Here is a 20,000-nt window from a genome sequence, read left to right as displayed (position 1 = left end):
TCACGGTTGAGAGGGCCTGTGTCTCCTCCGACGATGACAGGCATGTTGTTGACATCAGCGTTGGGTTATTCATCTACTTGCTTGTTTGTTTGCGTCTCGCTGTCCTCTTCCATTCACTCAATCCTCTGCATTTGGCACGGTGACAATTTGTGGAATATAAAACTTGATAGGATTTGATTTTCTGGACGGCTGTGAGAAAAGCAAAGTCGACAACAGGCTCACACAAGGTGAAAATCACCCCTCTGAGGAGGAAAAACCTGAGTCTCTTGGCTGAGGAGGGAGATTTCAAAGATGCAAGTTTTGTCTTCACTTTTGTGTTGAAAACTGTGAAAGGAAAGCTTCCATAACACTCCAGGAAAGTATTCTCACCTGCCAGCAGAATTCACACCTGAAAAACTCTGTCAAAAGCTTCTTTCAGCACGACACACCTGAAAACACAGAACAGTTATTTTTCAACCTGAGACACTGTGAATGTGAGCCGCTGTACCGACATTACTTTATGTTTGAAACACACAAATATGCATTGGAGAGCTATCAGTTAGTCCATTTGGACATTAGAAGGTGTTTAAAGCATTGTAGATATCAGTGGTGCTTTTACTTTTACAAAGACTATTAACATGTACTAATACTACACACACAGACACACACATACACACACATACCCCTTGCTGTGTTTGAGGGCAGGCTCACCGTAGGCCTTTTCCCAAAGCAGAGGTGATGTGTCCTGGTCCACTAATGTCAACATCGCAGCCAGGGTCGGAGCGCTGTCAAACACACTAACACACAACCTTTTCCAGTTAACACTAACACAGTGAGAGTGTGTGATTATGTGCATGCCCAAAATGCCAAGTGCTCCCCTGTCCCCTCCCGATATTTGAAAGAGTTCCTCTATTGTGTTGCCTTGTCTTGCCTAAGGTAAACCTGCACGTGCAACATGCAAGTATCCTTTGTTCACTGTGTGTGATCTGTTCTTTTTCAATTATTTCTCCTGATATTCAGTTAACTGATCTTTTTTTATATAAATGGTCATTTTCAATAATCATTTGGCACAAATCTGGATAATAATGACATTGAACTATGCACTGTGTCCACTTCTTTCAATAAAATGTTGACAGCATCAGTGTGTGAGTTCATCAGAAATGATTTACTGGCTATGAAATATGAGATGGAAAACAGACAGCAACAAAAAGGCACGTGACGTCTTTGGTGTTAAAAACAAATTGCTGTCGTATTTTTTTTTTTTTTTGACAGTGGATTTCCAAGAAATCAGAATATGCACACAGCATTCAACAGTGACTGTGTGACTGTGTAGATAACACTCTTTTCTATGTATTATGCCAAAAGTCTGTTTTTCTTCTTATTAGTCTAACAAACTACTCCCTTTCTGATCCAGGTAAGACAAACACCCAGACAGCAACTGCATTTTCCTAAATTTGGTTTAGCATGGGTGTAGTCTGAATCACAATTTTGTTCCATGACTAGAACATGACATGTTGCAAATGGTGATGAAAAATAATTTAAATGCTGCAAATTTTTATTTTAAATATCATATGCTTATAAAAAGGCTTTTCAGTACATTGACATACTCATTTATTCCATGGTCTCTACAGAATATCTGCTTAACATCCTGCACTGTGCAATATATGGAACAGATGACTGAGAATAATAGATTTTGATAAACATATTATGCCACATATATGTGTCAAGCATGATCGGTCAATAGAAAAGAACACACACACACACACAAACAAACACACACACACACACACACACACACCCACACACACACACACACACACACACACACACACACACACACACACACACACACACACAAGCAGTTAATTAGGTAGAGCACGCATCAGAAATGGGAGATAGCATGCGGTGAAGGCATGTAGGTGTTGGAGCATGAAGGGTTTTCCCTGCTAATACAAATATAACGATGTGACTGTAACTATATCAGCCTCACTGTGTGAGCAAGTGTGTATGTGTGCGTGTGTATGTGCGTGCTGAGTGGTCATGGGAACAGTTGTTTTGTTGATCTGCCAGACAATTCTTCATGACTCACACCTCACAAAAGAGAGACCTAAAGATAGATAGAGGTAACAAGAGATAGATAGAGGTTGATAAACAAGAGGAGACAACAAAGAGTGTGTTTTTTTGACTGCGCTGAGAGGGAAGTGAAACCGACAGTGAGTTGGCCTATATTCATGTAGCTTTATATGTGAGGGGAAACAGAGAGACAGTCCTGTGTCCATCTAATTATTCATCCACACAGAGAGAGAGTGTGCAATATTGTTTGGTGTGTTTGTGTGTGTGTGTGTGTGTGTGTGTGTGTGTGTGTGTGTGTGTGTGTGTGTGTGTGTGTGTGTGTGTGTGTATGATGTGGATGCTTGTACTCCAGGGAAGACCTGAGTTACCTAAGGGTACTTGGAAAAAATGTAAAGTAGCTCAGCTAATTAGAAGAAATAGAATATAAACATGCAAAAGCTGTGAAGCTAGTTAGCAAGCTAACAGAGAAGTCTAGATTATTTAAAAGTAATGCATGGTTGAAAAGTAACAGTAACAGTGAAATGATTAGCTGAAAGTGATGGATACATGGTTGAAATAATTAGGTTAAAATAATACGTAAATGGTGGAAATAGCTAATGGATATAGTTAAAACAGTTTACCAGAAGCAATGGATAAATGGTTCAAATAGATAGCTAAATTAAGTGTTAAAAAGTCAAAATGGTTAAGTTAAAGTAATGGATGAGCACAGCTAGACACGATCTGAGAAAAAAATTAAAATTAAAATTAAAAGATAAATGGTTGAAACAGATAAAATCATGGACAAATAGTAGAAATATAGCTACAGGTTATGAATAATAGTTGCCATAAAGCTAAAAGTCATGAGTAAAAGGTTGAAAGGTCCAGCATCTGTGATGGCAAAGTAGTGGTACTGAAGTTCCACTGACAGGGGGTACGTTACACAAAAAACATCAGGGAACTGGTGATCTTGTGCGTGTGTGTGTGTGTGTGTGTGTGTGTGTGTGTGTGTGTGTGTGTGTGTGTGTGTGTGTGTGTGTACATCAGGTTCTAGATGAGACAATGTCACTTTCTTTTTTTCAAAGGTGACATACTTGATAACATTTGCACTCTCAGACTCTAAAAGTGGTATTAATCTCCATCAAATGTCCCACAAGACACACACCCACATCCATGGACACATTCACATAAATACATACACACACAACGTATCACAGCACAGTTGTCTCTGGCATTTCAGTGATTTAGAGCGTCATCCCTGGTTGCCACTAGCGTGAAGCTGTGATCTTCACATATATGACACCTCAGCTCAACAAGGTCCATGCAAACACCCACACACACACACACACACACACACACACACACTGAAGGGATGTCTCTGCTCTGTCTCTCCTGCCGTCACATTCTCACTTCCTGATTTAGACAGACAGAAACCAATCCTTTGGGACACAGACACACTTCTCTCTTTCGCTCCCTCGCTCCTTCCTCCATTCCTCCCCTTTTCTTGATCCGCTGTTCCCTCTCTTGGGGATGGAGGGAGGTGGAGCCGGAGGTTAGACAGATGGAGGCGGGTGATGCACCGATACACACTCAGTCTCAGGTTTGCTCCTGCGGGAATGGTGTGATGTAGAAGGAGAGAGAGAAAGGAGAGTAGAGGGAAAGAACATGGAAGTCTCACTGAGGCTTTTTCTCAAGTTATGAGAAGACAGAGATAGGTCTGGCTTGGTATAAACAAAAACTGAAAAACTCAATTTTTAAAGATATTAATGGTGTTAATTTAAATTGTTTCCTATACTGCATAAGCTTGTTCTAAGTCTTCATTGCAGCCATAGTGTATGTCTCAAATCTTTCAGGGGTCATATTTACTGTATAAAAAAATCCCCAAATTCGACCTGATGTATTTGGTATCTTCAGAAAATTTGGGCTCTTCTCAGAAATTTAAAATAATTTTAATGACCAACCACTGCTTGTTAAGAAGTTTGAATGTCATTGCTCCACAACTTTTCTTGTCACATCTGTGACTTCACTGAACAGACAGACATCTTGCACATCTTGCTCTATTATTATATCATATTATATCATATGCTGATTGCTTGTTTCTTATTTTCCCATATTTTATTCAATATTTATTTTTGAACAATTCATGTTCTTTATAATGTCCTTTTTCTTTTTTTTTAGAGTTTACTTTTGCTATCTGTTTTATTCTGTTTGTGAAGGTGCAAATGTATATACTGTATGTAATATGTGACTTTTTTGATGTTGTATTTATTTATAAATTATTTATTCAGCCAGAAGAGTCCCATTGAGATTTAAAAAAAAAAAAGGAAAAAAGATTCTTCCTGAAGAGTGTCCTGACCAAGTTGGTTATAATTACAGACAAGTAAAAATATGCTCCAAATCAGAACTGTGATTATAAATTCATGAATAAATAAGTTATGAATAAGATTTCATCATACACCCCAAGAACTGTCTAAAACCATAGAAATAAACGAGACCAATCCAAAAGATAAATTGTTATTGAGACACAAATTCACAGGGAGACTAAAGTCACCCTGACAGTGAGAAAGACAGAGAACGAGAGAAAAGTGAGATAACCATTAATCATTAGAAAAAGTCTAAAGTCTGGAGCTGCAAAATAACAGTACATGAAATCACTGAGGTAGAAAAATAATAGTACTTGAAATTACTGGTGTAAGCAACAGAGATACATTGGACCCTCTATTTCCTACCGAGGTCCGGAGAGACAAAAACAGAGAGAGAGTTGACTTCTAGAGTGCTGTGAGGTTTCTTTTTCCTTCTTCCTGCTTGTTTCTACTGTCACTGCTGTCAATAGCTGCTTTAGGTCACTGAGAGGGTACTGCTCCATCTACCTGTGTTTTAGCACATCACACGCTGCACTGCACCCAGCACACACACATATACACACTCAGAGGGAGAGTCTGCTGGTCGAAGCAGATCAAGAAGCAGCACAGGAAACAGGGATTTGTTTATATGGATTGAGTGACCTGGCAAAGGTTGTCAATTAAAGGAAGGAAGGGAGAGGAGGAAGAGGAGGAGGAGGAGGAGGAGGAGGATGAGAGGTCTATGAAGGCACAGCGAAGCCTTCCTGTGAAGAGGTGAAAATAATAGGTAAATAATGGATCCTGGAGGTGAATTATTGAAGGAGTACATTGATGCTTTCATGCTGGGGGAGCTGAGCTTACATTCCTGGGTTCATTCATAAAAAAAGGTAAATGGACGATGAAAGCCGAATGAGAGGGTGAGAGAGAAAGAGGATGTTGTTGCTATGTCAGGTTTCAGTTGAGAGTTTGCTGAAATACACCTTCCACCAGACCACAGTCACTTGCACTCACTGATTCACTCACAGACATTGATTCTTGAACCACATTCATGAGTATTCTTAGCATCTTAGCTTAATATTAATACTGTAATACTTACTCCAAGTCTAGCTGGAAACTGCTGTACTTCAGGAACCTTACACTTGATCTCCTTGCATGCTTCAAAAAATGTTGTCTCTGACTTGGCTCTCTGAGCTAGCTGACAAAGTGAGGAAATGCTCATAGCCCCCAGATCCCCGGGGGCCCAAAAAACCCCGGGCTTACTCCATATCATTTAAATGCTAGTATATCTTGTGATGGTCAGTATTGTTATTTTATTTGTCTATTTTATGTATTTATTTTATATGAATTTTAATTAATTGTGTTTCTGTTTTTGTAATTGACTGCTGATATTTTATCATTCTACTCATATTGATCTGTGATTACTCTCTTCATTTTTGATCTATTTCATTATAAGTGTGTCATATGTAATATTACCGCTGTGTTATTATGTGCTATGTGCTGATGCAGAACCAGCCAGGATGCTCCTCTCAAGATTCCTATAAAGATTTTTAATCAGTCAGGAGCATTTTTGTTGTTTAAATAAAGTTGTATACACATACGTCTTATTTCATCGTATTGTGTATATTAAGTGGGATTTTAGTCATTTTGTCTTGAGATATCTTCACAAGGTCAATATTAATTTCCTCGTATTGTTCAGGATGTCGAAAGAAAAACTTCAAATTTGGTTTGAATCGTGTAAAAGTCAGTCAGTCAAACTGAAACACTTGCTTCTGGCTGCACAAATAGAAACTGGGCAATAGACACGGACAGGACCCTCCCCTCCCCTCCCCCAACAAATACAGTCTCCCTTTTGGGTGCCCTATAATGCCAGATTCTTCTGAGCTGACAGGTGACAGAACAGTCTAAATCAACATAGGTCTACTCTCTTTTACTATGGACACACAAACTCACAGACTCATACACTCACACACACACACACACACACACACACACACACACACACACACACACACCCTGCTGCTGTACAGTAGACAGCACTAGACATGTCAGGGCTGGACATGCCCAAAAGGCAGAGCCTGTTCTCTGTCACCTATCAGCTGGTGGCAGACAGCAGGATTTGTGTGTGTGTGTGTGTGTGTGTGTGTGTGTGTGTGTGTGTGTGTGTGTGTGTGTGTGTGTGTGTGTGTGTGTATGTGTGCGTGCGTGCGCGTGCGTGCGTGCACGTGTGTCTGTGCCAAATGCCAAACCTGCGACCAGACTGATGTAAAGGGGACAAAAAGCTTTTGTAAGCCTTCATGAACCTGGATGAGATTCTGCATTACTACATATCATCACTCCAACAGACAGTAAGGTTGTGGATTCAGTGTTGGGGGTACTAACATGTCACAGGACATGCCAGGGAAGGGTAAAGGAGACACGAGGAGGCAGCAACCTACGCAGGACTGCTGGCATGGCAGCCAGGGGCGGGGCCAAGACAGCATGGCACACGCCAACCTCAGACCCCCCTCCTCCTCCCCCTTTCCCCACGGGCTTTGACAGGCGGCACGTGAACCCCTCGGCCCAGTGAGGGGTGGACAGCCATCTGACAACTCCCCACCTGCATGACCTTTACCATGCTTGACCCCCTGCAGGAGACAATCACCTCATAGCAAACAGCCCCATGGGAGATGTAGACACACAGCACCGTCAGAAAGACACACAAATAGACTGACAAGCATAATGCACACACAGACTGACAGAAAGTTAGATGGAGGGACAGTTAGTTAGTGTTTGTGATGAGTCATTCAAATCTAGCTGGCTTCTTTCCAAAAACAAGGGGACTCTAGCTTCAATAACATGACAACTTTTCATCAGAACAACAGTTTGTTCAGTCATTTAGTTGCCAGGGAAGTTTACGGATAAGCTGAGGTTTGGAATCGACCATCTTTATTTGGAGTAAACAAACCATTCAACTGTGTGGGCAGTACCACTGGCAGGGCTTTGTGGCACAAATATGATAGATTTGTTCATTCAGTTGGTCAGCAGTTCACAGCAACAACATTTTCTGTTTATTATACCAGATTCAGGTTTCTAGATAAATTAATAGATGAAATAAGAAAGGCAGACATAATAAGTATTTCAAGTTGTAGGACTGGACAAGAATGATGAGCCTGTATGGTAAAGGGGAAAGAAGTTTGTTCTGATCAGATTTTGTAATATTGTCTTCTTTTCACTTGGTTTCTCCTTTATGTGGATTGTACATAAAATTTTTGACAAATCTACAAATCTCTGGATGTAAGAGTTTGTGATATGTATTATGCTCAAACCTGTATAATACTTCTCTGAATTTGTTGGGAATATAAATTTGCCTTGAGGAAGCCATGTTTTATTGCCACTGAATATTATAAAATGTTCCAGACACATTTTCCATGTGCCAATGAAATCTTTTAAGCAAAAAATTAGTGGAAGGATAGACAATATTTAAAAATGTTTTTTTCAATTTGATAACAAATATTGTTTTCCTATAATTATCCAATCAACCAATCCCATGGCAGCAGTGCAAAGCATGAGCTTCAGTTAATGTTCAGCCTATTGTTGCTCACCATGTGTCACAATTTACCATCTTCTAATGGCTACTTCCAGGGATACATTCAGGTATCCTCGGAAACGAGAGAGCAGATAGAGTGTCCAAAGAAGCAGTCAGAAAAGGAATTGTTGAAGATAAATCAATATTAAATGATCAAAATCAAGGCACAATGTGGTCAAAGGTAAATCAGCTGTGGCAACCGAACTGGGATAATGCAATAAAAGGTCGCTATCAATACCATGAGGCTGACACAGTTGGGCATATTATATCATGCAGGAATTTTACACATGAAAGACAAGAAATTAAGAAACAAAATATGGCGGATTGAAGACAACGTTAAAAGTACAATAGAATAGGAGGAAAAGGGAGGAAATTGGACTCAAACTGAATGGACAAAGAGACTAAAACTGAAGGGGGCAGAAATGCAACAATGTGGATTCCAACTGCCGCAAAACCTCAAAGAAGAAGAAAAGAAGAAGACGTCAACTATACGTAATCAAAACGCGACATAACGGCTTGATAGGGACAACAAACGTGAAACGTTGCTGCTGCTACAAATGAAGTAAGCTCAATTTGTCTTTTAAGCTATTACAGTAACATTTAAGAAAGATTGTTATATCGACCTTGAACGTTGCTAGCTAAACCTTCTTGGCGACCTTAATGTATTTTAAATAGGTTTACTGGTGTAACGCTACTTGAAATACACACTGCGTTGTGCTAACGTTAGCACCTCACAAATAAAATAAAACTTTGAATCTTTTGAGTCTTTTAATCTGAATCTGAATCGGAAGCTGACGTCAGTGTCACCTGAAGCTGTCACGTTTACTTTGTGACAGAAACAGAATTAAAATACATCCTGCTAACATTTTTATTATTTTTTCAGTTCTTAGGTTACCTGTTTTGGACCTTTTTCTTGCTTTGCTACAACATCGTTCCTCAGCCCAATAATGAATCCATTAATTAGACGGAGACTTCCTCCGTCCGTGAGGAGTCTTCTGACAGACATCGGTCCAAAGGAGGAGTGGACTGATGCAGAGCCTGACACAGTGACCAGAGATGGGATTCTGCTCCCGTCCAGAGGAGTTGCTTCTGGACAAGAGGAGTTTCTCTCACCAGCCAAGGCACAAGAGGATGAGGCTACAGAGGATGGGGGCAACGCCAGGAGGAATGCGGTCTGCATGTTGTGTAAATGTAAACCCGCTTGCTACACCTGCCCTCGGTGTAACCTGCATTACTGTGGCTTGGCTTGCTACCAGAGCCCAGATCACTCGGTGTGCTCTGAGGAGTTTTACAAGGAGTCTGTTCTAGAGGAGCTGAAGGATATGGGGAAAACGGAAAGCGAAGGGAGAAAGAAAATGCAGGAGATTCTTGTGGGACTCAGACAAAAGGCAGAAAGAACAGATGGGGGAATGGAAAGTTTGTTAAAAGAAGTGGGTATTTTGTCGGATGATGCAGGCGAAGGGGAAGATGAGGCAACAGAGAAAGTGCAGGTTGTGGAGCTCTTGTCCAGGTTAGCAGAGCTCCAACAGTCTGGAGAAGGGAGCACAACAGAGATTGGGGCTATTTTGAGAAAACTGGAAGAGATTGGAGAAGTGGAGCCGCTGTCTGGAGATGTCGATGAGGATGCTGAAAGTGCAGAAGGGGAGCTGGACTTGGCCGATCAACTCTCAGGGCTGGATGTTGACAAACTTTCAGAAGAGGAGCTGTGGGAAATTCTCAACAGCAAAGAGAAAGAGACGTTTATGAGTCTGATGAAGGGTGGAGCTCTTGGCGGGCTGGTCCCAATGTGGAAGCCATGGTGGGAGGAGCATGACAAGGGAGGGAGAGCACTGGTGGAGGAAGTGAGCAAATTGGAGAGAGAAAATTTAACAACTGTGGATGCACATGAAGTTGATAATAAAGTTAAGATGTCACAAGAAGTGGTTGACAAACAGGACAAAAAGTTGAGAAATATTAAAGGAAAAAACACAAAGGAAACAAGCAAAGGAAGTTCAACAGTTTCCACTGTGCCTCCTATTTCTGCAAAAATTCCAAAGTTGAGTTCTTTATGTGCAAACCCATCTCCCCTGATATGCTATGGTTTGGTCAACACACTTTTTGCCTACGCCTTCACTCTGTGCCTGTTTAACGGTGACACTGATTCGCTGATGTTTGAGTTTTGTGACATGATTCTTGCTCTGTCGGAGGCACTGAACTCCAGCAAGGTGTTCAGCTCCGTCCAAGAGGCCTTAGACTGTGGAGAAACTCTCATTTTGGGTGGAGGGTACCTCAACAAGGAGGATCCTCTCTCTCCAGCCAGGGCGCTGGAAGCTGTAGCTCACATCATGACCGGCAGAGACGGAAAAGATGCTACAGGATACTGCCTGGCAGCCTTGAGTCAGCTTCGCTCGATTCTCTCCCAGGCCAGAACAGCCCTATCTAAAGAGGGAGAGGAACGGGCACAGAGGCAGAAGTACTTCCTGGCAAGCAAGAAGTGTGAATTCTTTCAGGCTTGGGTGTTAGACAATGCACCCCAGATTCATAGACTAGCTCTGGAGTTATGGAATGAACACAGTAAAAGAGAGAGTGTAAGGAACAGCATGGACAAGGCAAAGACTGTAGTTGAGGAGAGCTTGAAGAAAGGGAAGAGGAGAGGGAATAGAAAGTTGATCGAAGAACTGAGCTCATGAAGACTTTCTTGAACGTATTGCTGTTTGTTAATATTGTAATAAAATTATATTAAAACCTAAATTATCTTCTCCTTGTGAAATTCAGCCACCAAAAGGTAATTTCTGGTCTGTTCTTAATAAGCAGTTAAACTGCTCAGGTTGAGCATAGCAATATAAATAAAGTTTAACATTATTGTCACTTACAATAAATAAAGGAAGACATTTTATTTTAAGGATCTCTTGCATCGCATATTGGAATTATAGTCTAAAAAAGCAGAAACAAACAAACCTTGAGTGTAAGATTATGAGAAGCAAGAATAGTAAATGACATAAATTCATACATGTACAATCGAATAAAGGTGGTGTATTTTTTTATGATGGTATTTACATTTTTCATACAATTAAATTGTTATTTTAAAATCTTTTTTTTTCATCATTTTTTAAAAAGTTTTTTTGTGTGCATTAGTCTCTTTGTTTTACTGTTTACATTTATAATAGCATATTATTCGCTTGTTAGCACTTTGAATTGCACTTGGGAAATGCTTTACAAATAAAGTTTGATTGTAGACTGAGGTGTACGTTGAATATGATGCCTGGGACAATGAGACTTTTTTCATCTGGTTATGTGGGTTTTTAAAATTTACAGACATTTTTACACCAAACAGTCAGTCAATTATTGAAGAAAATAATTGTAAGAAGTGTTTATAATGAAAATGAAATAATATGACCTTGACCAAGGTTTTCTGTCTTTTACTTGCAGCAAAGAAAAAAATTTAAGCAATTTGATTGAAATAAATAGAGATGAATAAAAAACACTCTATGCGCAACATGAACAAAAAAATAAAGAAAAGAAATGAAAATAAAGATCCTAACACCAGATTTGACACAGGTCATTCTTAAAAAACAATTTTTAAGAATTTGCTTTGGTGTTTTGCATAATAATAAACATAGTAAGAAAGAATCTAAAGAAAGAAAAGCATTGCATGTACTGCAGGTCAGATAGCTTAAATATGAATATTACAAATATTCAAGATAAAAATGAAAAAATATGAATATAATGCAATAATACAAATGTGTACAATGTGCAATATGAATGGGGGAATGTGCAATAGTTCACAGATTCCAAAAAATGGACTATGTGAGAAATGTACAATTATAATTTCAATTACAATTTACTTGTGATGGATTATCTTTATATTGTGGTATTGGTAATTTCACTAAAATAAAAGATCTAAGTGAGTAAAGGACCAACTCACAATAGTGTAAAACAAGAACTCGTGCGTTCAGTCGGTGTTCTCGCGGCACTTTGTTTCTTTGACCTGTCACGTGGTGCGGATGCCCTTCCACGCTTCGACAGCAAACATGGCAGCACTCTTGAGATCAGCACGGTTACTCAAATTCTCGCCTTCGGGCTTGCTTCAGATCGCAGGAACCAACAGAACCGGACCGCCGCTCAGCCGGCTGTACAGCGGAGCTCTCGGTAGCCGAAGGACCGGAGGTTGTTCCCGGCTGACGAGCCCTGCTGCATCCAGCAGGTATCATGCAGCCTGTTAGCCGGTGTAGCTGCGATCCACGCGTGAGACAGAGATGTCATTGAGGCTCAATGACAGCAAGAGCCACACTTGTATTTACATGAATATAACCTGCAGTATTAAATGTAGTGTGTTTACACATGTGGCATTATGTTAGACTAAGTTTCGTACAATGTCACATTACGTAGCTGTAGGTTGAAATAAACATGGCCTCTGTTTTACATAAGGTGATGATCAGGAGTTGTGTAACTTCCTTTCAGCCATGTTTATAAGTTATTGTTTTGTTTTTTTTTTAAACTCAATAAGAGAGTTTGTAATGATGCTGCTGTAGCTGTTACCAGCTTTCTCGTGTATGGCCCTGTTTTGTATTAGCTTTAATTGCGTGCTAACTCTTCCAAGAGGGCCATCATTTAAGACTGGCCCTGCAGGCTGTCTGCTACAGCTACAATAGATGTTCTTGTCTCAGACAATGATTAGCATTTTATCAGTAAGTAGCACTGTAGGATTTCAGGCCTCAGGTTACGATAAAGATGGTGGGTAGCAGGTATGCTGGTGCTTTTTTATCTCAAGGTCAAGGCTCTTGACTAAACATGAGGCATCCTTGGGATGGTAAAGCATCCACAGCCTTATATATGTTTATCTACACTCAGTAAGGACTTTATCAGATACACCTTGTTAAAACGAATGCAGTCTATTACAGCAGGCCTGCAAGAAATCCTCCTTCCATGATGCTTATAATGTTCAGTTTGTGATGATTCAACTTTATGGTCTGTGATTTGTATCGCTGTTGAGCTTTATTGCATCAGGAGGACGGGTGACTCTGGTTAAATAACAGAAACCTGTCTCCGTATGATGCAATGCAGTTCAACAGAACCACAAACTACATCTTCTAAAATGGCCATTAAGTTGAATCAGCGCCTCTCCAAAACAGTTGTAACACAATCAGAACACTATAACCATCGCGGAGGTTGCAGGACTGTTGTATTAGTGTGCATTAGTTTTAGCGTGGTGTAACGCTCAACACATCCTGTGCCTCACACAGTTTAGGACAGCTGCAGAAAAGTGTTTTGTATCTCACATGCACCCACAGAAGTACCATGTTTATGTCTGTATTTATATGTGACTGCTGCTTCTTGTTCTTTCTGTCCTGTCTGCTCCCTCCCTTCTTCCCCCGTTCTGAATTATCATACTCTCTTTCATGCTTTTGTCTCCCTTTCTCCTCCATAACTCCCTCCATCTACTTCTGTCCCCCTCTCCTCCTAACATCGCTCTCTCATTGTCTACAGTCGTGTGTGGCCGTATGCAGTGGGGTGTGCGCGTAGTTATGCTGTGGCCACAGATAAGAAGGATGAGGCCGGCGTTGCAGTGCGATCCAAGCAGGCTCAGCAGTTTGACTGGGCTCTGACCAAGCTGGACAACTCTGTGAGGAGGACCGGCCGCATCACCAAGACCCTACTGCTCCACATCTTCCACGACATCTGCAGGACAGGTAGGCAGGCAGAACAACAATCAGGGAGACAGATGAAAAGATCGGTGTCAGACGAAGAGGTTTGACCATATTAACTATGTAATCAAACTACCGATACCCCCGCAAAGTTGTTGCCGATGGCCATGAGACCAGTGGCAGTGGTCCCACATTTATTGGTGAGGAAAAGTTTGCTGCATCTTCACACTCAGGTGGTATCATCCATTAACAGCAAATGGTGGATGATAGGATATATTTACAGCAAAGAAATCTCTCTAAAATGTTACTGTATTATTCCATTTTAATCCTTGAAGTCATCGTCCAGTCTTAAGTGTAATATGACAGTACATTGACATTATACTGTATATTGAACTGAGCAAACTTCATGCATCTTCTCATTTGAAAAACATTTTGTCATCCTGATTCGTTATCCTGTCTTTCTCCTTCTTCATCCATCCTCACCTTCTGTTCCTGTGTGTTTGCAGGGTATCCCAGTGGTAACCAGGCCTTGTTGCTGCTGCGTAGCTGTGGGTACCTGCTGCCTGAGGTGCCTCAGGAGGAACGCACTGTGCTGGCACACCGCATGTGGGAGAAGCTGAAGGAGCTGGGTAAGAGGCCACACCGATGGCAACAACTTAATCATCATATTATCTAAAGTACTGTCTGGTTGTTCGCTGCTGAACTTAAAAGTGTTTAACCACAGTTTTAAATAATTCAACTATCAGAGGAGTCTTTGGTGTGTCTCAGTAGACTGGGACTGAGTTGGGGCAAGTTATGCTAAAAGTGACTGATAGGAAATCATTGTCATGTATCTGATCTTATGTTACATGCATGAGGTTCATGAGAATTACCAGCAGCTTTGTGCCATATTTAAATCCTAATGTCTTTGTAGAGGAATCCCTGTATGTTGTAGATGTTGATAGATTGGCTCGATGTCCTCCCCAGGTGCCCAGTTTGATGTTAGTCATTACAACGCCCTGCTAAAGGTTTACCTGCAGAATGACTTCAAGTTCTCACCCACTGACTTCCTGGCCAAGATGGAAGCAGCTAACATCCAGCCCAACAGAGTAAGTACCGAACAGTGGAATCATATCAAGAAACGCTGTTTTCTGTGGCCAGTGTCATAGTTTTTTATTTTTATTTTGTATGCCTTTTTATTTCACTAAAGGTATTTTATTATGCTAATGCACCTCACCTGTCTGATCCACACTTTGGTTATTGTTTGGTATTTTGTTTTTGCCCAGGTTACCTACCAGAGACTCATAGCAGCCTACTGCCAAAATGGAGATATCGAGGGAGCCAGGTGAGCAAACTTCCTGTTCTGCGGATCAACCATCCAATAGCAGAGTACATGTTCTGATGGGAAGCTCTGACAACTGCTACTTACTGATAGATATACCTTTTGGATTTATCAGTTTTTCCCATTTTAATATTTTCTCTTTTGCCTCCCTTAGCACCATATTGGGTTTCATGAAGAGCAAAGATTTACCCATTACTGAGGCTGTTTTCAACTCCCTGGTGACAGGCCACGCTCGTGCCGGGTGAGTGTCACAGCTTTTCTTCTTTTAATCTGTTGTATTTAATTGCACATAATAAGTGTTGTGCTGGAGTAATTGGATTTTAAACAAGCTGTCATGTTTATCGCCTTGCAGTGATATGGAGAGTGCGAAGAACATCCTGTCTGTGATGCAGGGAGCGGGAATTGAACCGGGTCCTGACACCTATGTCTCACTGCTTACCACCTATGCTGAAAAGGGAGACATGGACACACTGAAAAAGGTGTGTGTTTTCAAGACAGTGCTGATTTAACATTTTGTGTGTGTTCTTATCTAAGGAATAGTTTCCATTTTAATTACTCCTCTCTGTACTTCTTCTCCAATTTTGCTACTGCTCATCCCCATTTCTTCTTCTTTTCTACTTCACTCCTCCTGTTTTTTCCCTATTCCTCCTCCCTCCTTCCTCTCTTTTCTATTTCCCTGCCTCCCAATCTCACTTCATCAGACTATAGAGGAAGCAGAGAGTGCAGACTGCAATCTAATGGACAGAGACATCATGCAGATCATCCTCACTCTGGCCAAGGCCGGACACCAGCAGCACATCCCACAGATGGTTGAGCGCTTGAAGCAAGAGAGGGGTTATGTGCCAGGTACACATGCACGCCTCATGTTTTCCCACAGCCAAAGTAACATCAGTCTGAGACTGGGACTTTCTGCTTAGTCACTGTTTGTTTATAAAATAACTTTCCACAAATGAAGTTTAATGTTTAGTAACACTAAAAGGTCGCAATAATTATTTTGTAAAATGTGGAAGTAGTGGTGGAAATTCTAGTTTTATAGCTTTAGCTATAGCCTTGTAATTTTGACTGTCACATGGGGAGAATGTTTTTTTGTTATACTCAAATGTTTTTGTAATTAATTTATTAGCCATTGCATAATGAACACATTGTAGAAGCACTGCTTTTGTGCTGTAAGCTGCATAATGCTTGCTACTGGTCAGGTAGCGTTCGCTAACATTAAATTGTTCATAAACTTAAGAGGCTAAAGAACCAGATGCCTCATTAAAGTGCCAACTAATGAGCTGTATTTCTAATCGTATTGACAGTGTTATGAGGCTGAGAGCAATCTGCATTTGTTGTTCTCGTAGATGCCATGAACTTGTGTCTGAGCCTCATCACCCAGGGACAGGAGGACACGGCTTTTACCATCCTGAAGAATTTCCCCACACTGCAACCTGATACTGTGAACACAGACTCCCCCAACCTGGGCAACTTCTTCCTCAGACACTGTGTCAATATGGATATGGTACATGGAAAAACATTTTTAAAAAAATCTCACTAACCTCGTTTTACTACACAAACACAGACACAAATGTTTCCTGAAGTGTTTTAAAGAGTTGCATTTGGCTTTTAGCAATCAGTTCAAGACTTGGTTGCAGTGATTGTTGAGTATTAATTTGATGTTTAAATGTAATTTTTGATTTTTGTGTGTGTGTGTGTGTGAACAACAGGCAGTGGAGAAGATCGGGCACTACTGTAAAGAGCTCCAGGACTCAAATCTACACACTTCACCACTCGTCTTCTCCTTGCAATGTGCTCTGGAGGCCAGGAAGACTGGTACAGCACATGCTTGCACTCTTCACTATTTCTATACACACAGCCTCATCTGTGCACATTTAATACATTGTGAATGCAACATTAAGGCATTAACCTCTTGACACATGCTGAAAAATTATATCACATTTACATTTACTTATTAGGCAGAGGCTTTTATCCAAAGCGACTTCCAAGTGAGGAATCAGATCACTGCAGTGATGGAAAACTGGAAATGTCTTACATGTGAATAATATTTGTATTACAGGTATGTCTTTACAGCTGATGAAGATACTGAAGGAGCAAGGCTTACCCATAAGGCAGCACTACTTCTGGCCCCTCCTCAGTCCGAATATGAAGGACAACACAGCTGGTACACACACACGCACACACACGCACACACACACACACACGCACACACACGCACACATCACAGCATGTTACGGGCCGATGATATCAGTCTTTAATATGCTTTTCTTTTTCATTGACTCCTGAAAGATGGTGATTACATGTCACCTGTTTTGTATAAAATTCCCTCTTATTTCCCCCAAAATTTTCTAACATCAAGTCTCCTGTTTGCATAGAGAAACAGTTTTTACTATTTAGTTTGTGGATAAAAGACTTTATATATTTCTATCCTTTGCTATACAGCCTAGAAATACATTCTCACTTGGATGGCAGTAGCTTGAGAGAGACCACGAGAACCTGAACTTGAACTTGGTGAGCTGTCGTGACAAGCTCGTAGTTTTATCCTAAAGCCACTCCAACTTCATGTGAACAATCCCATGTGTATGTAAGAGCCTAATAGGTGCTGCAAGGAAAGGAACATGCATACAAGCTGTTTGTGCATCCAATCTGACATGGAGAGGGTTATTTTGTTTATTTTGTTTTTGGTCAGCATGTTATTAGCAGTTTATGAGTGTGTGTGTTATTTTTGTTATACAGAGGGGATTATGACTTCCTCTTTACCAGAAAGAGCTTTTAAAGGAGAGTTTCCTCCTCAAATATTAATGCTTCACAGAGTGGTCCAGCTGGGACAGGTTTCACTGGGCTGGGGCAGTCAAGGGCAAAGAGGTCTGATCCCTGCGTGAGAGAGTTAGAGCGGGAGGAGATGAAACGAACACGTACATACACACTTACTCACAGATACACACACATACTCTCTGGAGAGCTCTATGAATAGATCGCAAAGTTTAGAAGAGGTCCAAACGTCAGCCACTCTCGACAGATGTGCTCCAGACCAAAAAGAAACTCTGACTTTCAGAAAGTACGCTCAGACGTGAATGTCATATTTTATATTCCTTTTCCTGATCTCCAAACACTTGCCACTTTTTGCCCCCTGGTTGCATGTCTACAGCAAGTCATCGTCGTGCTTTTTTTTTTTCTTTAATTAAATAAAGCCCTAATTGTTGGAAGTAACCTTGATGGATGATACAGATTATGTACTGAGAAGAAAATAATTACCCATGATGTGCTGCCTCTGTCATCTAAGGAATTTTAAATGGTAAACCAGGTGTTGCAGCATTTCCAGCACACAAACTAATGCCACACACCCAAAAGCCGACACTGCATCAACTGTGCAGAAGGCGCTGAAAGAAGAAAGTGGTGCACAGCGTGTATGGATGTTTGATCTGGTGATCTCTGCCCCGTGGCGGGGGCACCTTAGATTCCTTGTTAGGGCGACTGGGGAGCTCAGTAGCCTGAAGCGTCTCCCCTACTCATACATGGGCGCAGGCACAGGCCTTAGGCTGAGGGGTCAGAGGTCATTTTGCACCAATGGCTTTCCTGAAATCTTTTCTCAAACCAAACTTGTTTCTTAGTCCAAATCGCCCTCTGTCCCTCACTCCTGTACTCCCTTTCCACTAAAGGTCTGTGTTCAACCTATACTTCCCAACATGTGGCCGGCCCCTATAGAAACCCAAGACAACCCCATGTCAAGATATTTATGTAAGACTTGGGAACAGTAGCATAACAATAACATAACAATCAGTATAACAATGTGTTATGTTTCTGTAAACAAATAGCTGATATAAGAAAAGACACACAAGGATTTATGTTACATACTGTATCTCATGAAGCAACCCAAGGGCACCAATGTGACAATCTTTATAATAAAGATGCACATATAATTATCAGGTTGTTGCCAGAATATATGGAAGAGCATCTTTAGAAAAAATTCAGTTACTGTCAGAACATGATTGAAAAATTATAGAGTTTTAATGTGTTTAATCTGCATTCACTTAGACACACAGAGCTCTTTACTTTGATTGACTTCCAGTGGAAAACTGGTGCTGGTGTCTTTTTTTCTCCATCTACCACTAAATACTAGTTAAATGACTCAGCAGGTGCAGCTTTGGTGGAATATGTCTGTTCCCAATTTCTGGCTCGGCTGAAGTTTGTCATTTTCTTTCTCTTGATTTTGTTAGCGATGAGCTCGCGGTGGAAATCGTCTCAGTGACCGATAGCCGGCATTTGGAGACTTGTCAGAACTCAGAAGTCATTAGCGAATGTGGCCTGTCAAATGCGTTCAGCAGCAGCTTGGCTTTTAAGTGCTTTATTTATGCTGAGCTCTGGCTCTCTCTTTGGGGTTTTTTAGAGCGATTAATAAATGATGTATTTTTCCCCTGTCAGCTAATTGACAGCATTTGAGCTGGCAGGGAGGAGAAGCCGGGTAGACTGGTGCGGCGATGCTGCAGATTGACTTCTCTGTGCGGTCGAGACAGATGCTCAGTTTGAATGGTGAGATGCCTCAGTGCCTGTGTCTTGGCAGCATGACGAAGAGGACTAGACATGAGTTTAAACATGCGCGCACACACACACAAACACACACACACACAGACAGACACATGCTGTGACTTAAATTCTTTAACCGCACAGTCTCAAAGCCACACAAACGATATCAGACGGCATCCATTTAGTTATCACAGTGCGGAAAGAAGGAAGGACGGAAGGAAGGAAAGTGGAGAAACTTCTCTTTTGCTTACACACTCGCTTGTTTCCGATGGTGTTAGCCTTAACCCTCATGAATGATGCAGCCTCTCTTTTTTTTTTTTTTTTTCCTCTCTCTCCCTCCTGCTCTTTATACTCATTGGCTGCTGGAGGTGTGTGTGTGTGTGTGGGGTGGGGTGGGGGGGGGGGGCAGTGCAGGTGATGTGACTGATGCAGAGTGACTTGATTTCATGTAAATGCAAGCGCTCTGAGGGAATTCACTTTGGATTACGCGCCCCACTGTGCACGGCCCATGAAATATTAAGCGCCGTGTCACTTTTTGTCCACAGGTGTCACTAGCGGGCAGAGAGGCCGGAGCCGTGGAATTGGAGGAGAGCAACGGG

The 20,000-nt window shown here is 41.2% G+C and overlaps 2 protein-coding genes across 3 annotated transcripts in view; both read left to right on the top strand.

The window, feature by feature from the left end:
• Window positions 1-8,442: 8,442 nt before the first annotated feature.
• On the top strand, window positions 8,443-10,990 carry znhit2 (zinc finger HIT-type containing 2). The gene is made up of 2 exons (XM_022763709.1): window positions 8,443-8,497; window positions 8,819-10,990. Exon 2 carries the CDS (start codon window positions 8,883-8,885, stop codon window positions 10,602-10,604), a length of 1,722 nt encoding a protein of 573 aa, XP_022619430.1. The 5' UTR covers window positions 8,443-8,497; window positions 8,819-8,882; the 3' UTR covers window positions 10,605-10,990.
• Window positions 10,991-11,918: 928 nt separating this feature from the next.
• The window catches only part of lrpprc (leucine rich pentatricopeptide repeat containing), a 66,260-nt gene continuing 58,178 nt past the window's right edge, over window positions 11,919-20,000 (top strand). Inside the window, exons 1-11 of one of the 2 annotated variants that reach the window (XM_022763792.1) lie at window positions 11,919-12,118; window positions 13,402-13,604; window positions 14,066-14,188; window positions 14,526-14,647; window positions 14,825-14,883; window positions 15,035-15,121; window positions 15,233-15,359; window positions 15,582-15,726; window positions 16,224-16,381; window positions 16,587-16,692; window positions 16,937-17,041. In XM_022763792.1, the coding sequence (XP_022619513.1) occupies window positions 11,919-12,118; window positions 13,402-13,604; window positions 14,066-14,188; window positions 14,526-14,647; window positions 14,825-14,883; window positions 15,035-15,121; window positions 15,233-15,359; window positions 15,582-15,726; window positions 16,224-16,381; window positions 16,587-16,692; window positions 16,937-17,041 (1,435 nt within the window). The remainder of the gene's footprint in view (window positions 12,119-13,401; window positions 13,605-14,065; window positions 14,189-14,525; window positions 14,648-14,824; window positions 14,884-15,034; window positions 15,122-15,232; window positions 15,360-15,581; window positions 15,727-16,223; window positions 16,382-16,586; window positions 16,693-16,936; window positions 17,042-20,000) is intronic. The other variant, XM_022763793.1, reaches the window with a different exon arrangement.

The sequence above is a fragment of the Seriola dumerili genome, unplaced genomic scaffold (assembly GCF_002260705.1).
Source record: "Seriola dumerili isolate Sdu_G_001 unplaced genomic scaffold, Sdu_1.0 BDQW01000478.1, whole genome shotgun sequence".
Taxonomy (NCBI): Eukaryota; Metazoa; Chordata; class Actinopteri; order Carangiformes; family Carangidae; genus Seriola; species Seriola dumerili.
This window is presented reverse-complemented; position numbering and strand designations above follow the sequence as displayed.

Excerpts from the sequence above, each read along its gene's own strand:
- znhit2 (XM_022763709.1), top strand. The coding sequence starts at position 8,883 with ATGAATCCATTAATTAGACGGAGACTTCCTCCGTCCGTGAGGAGTCTT.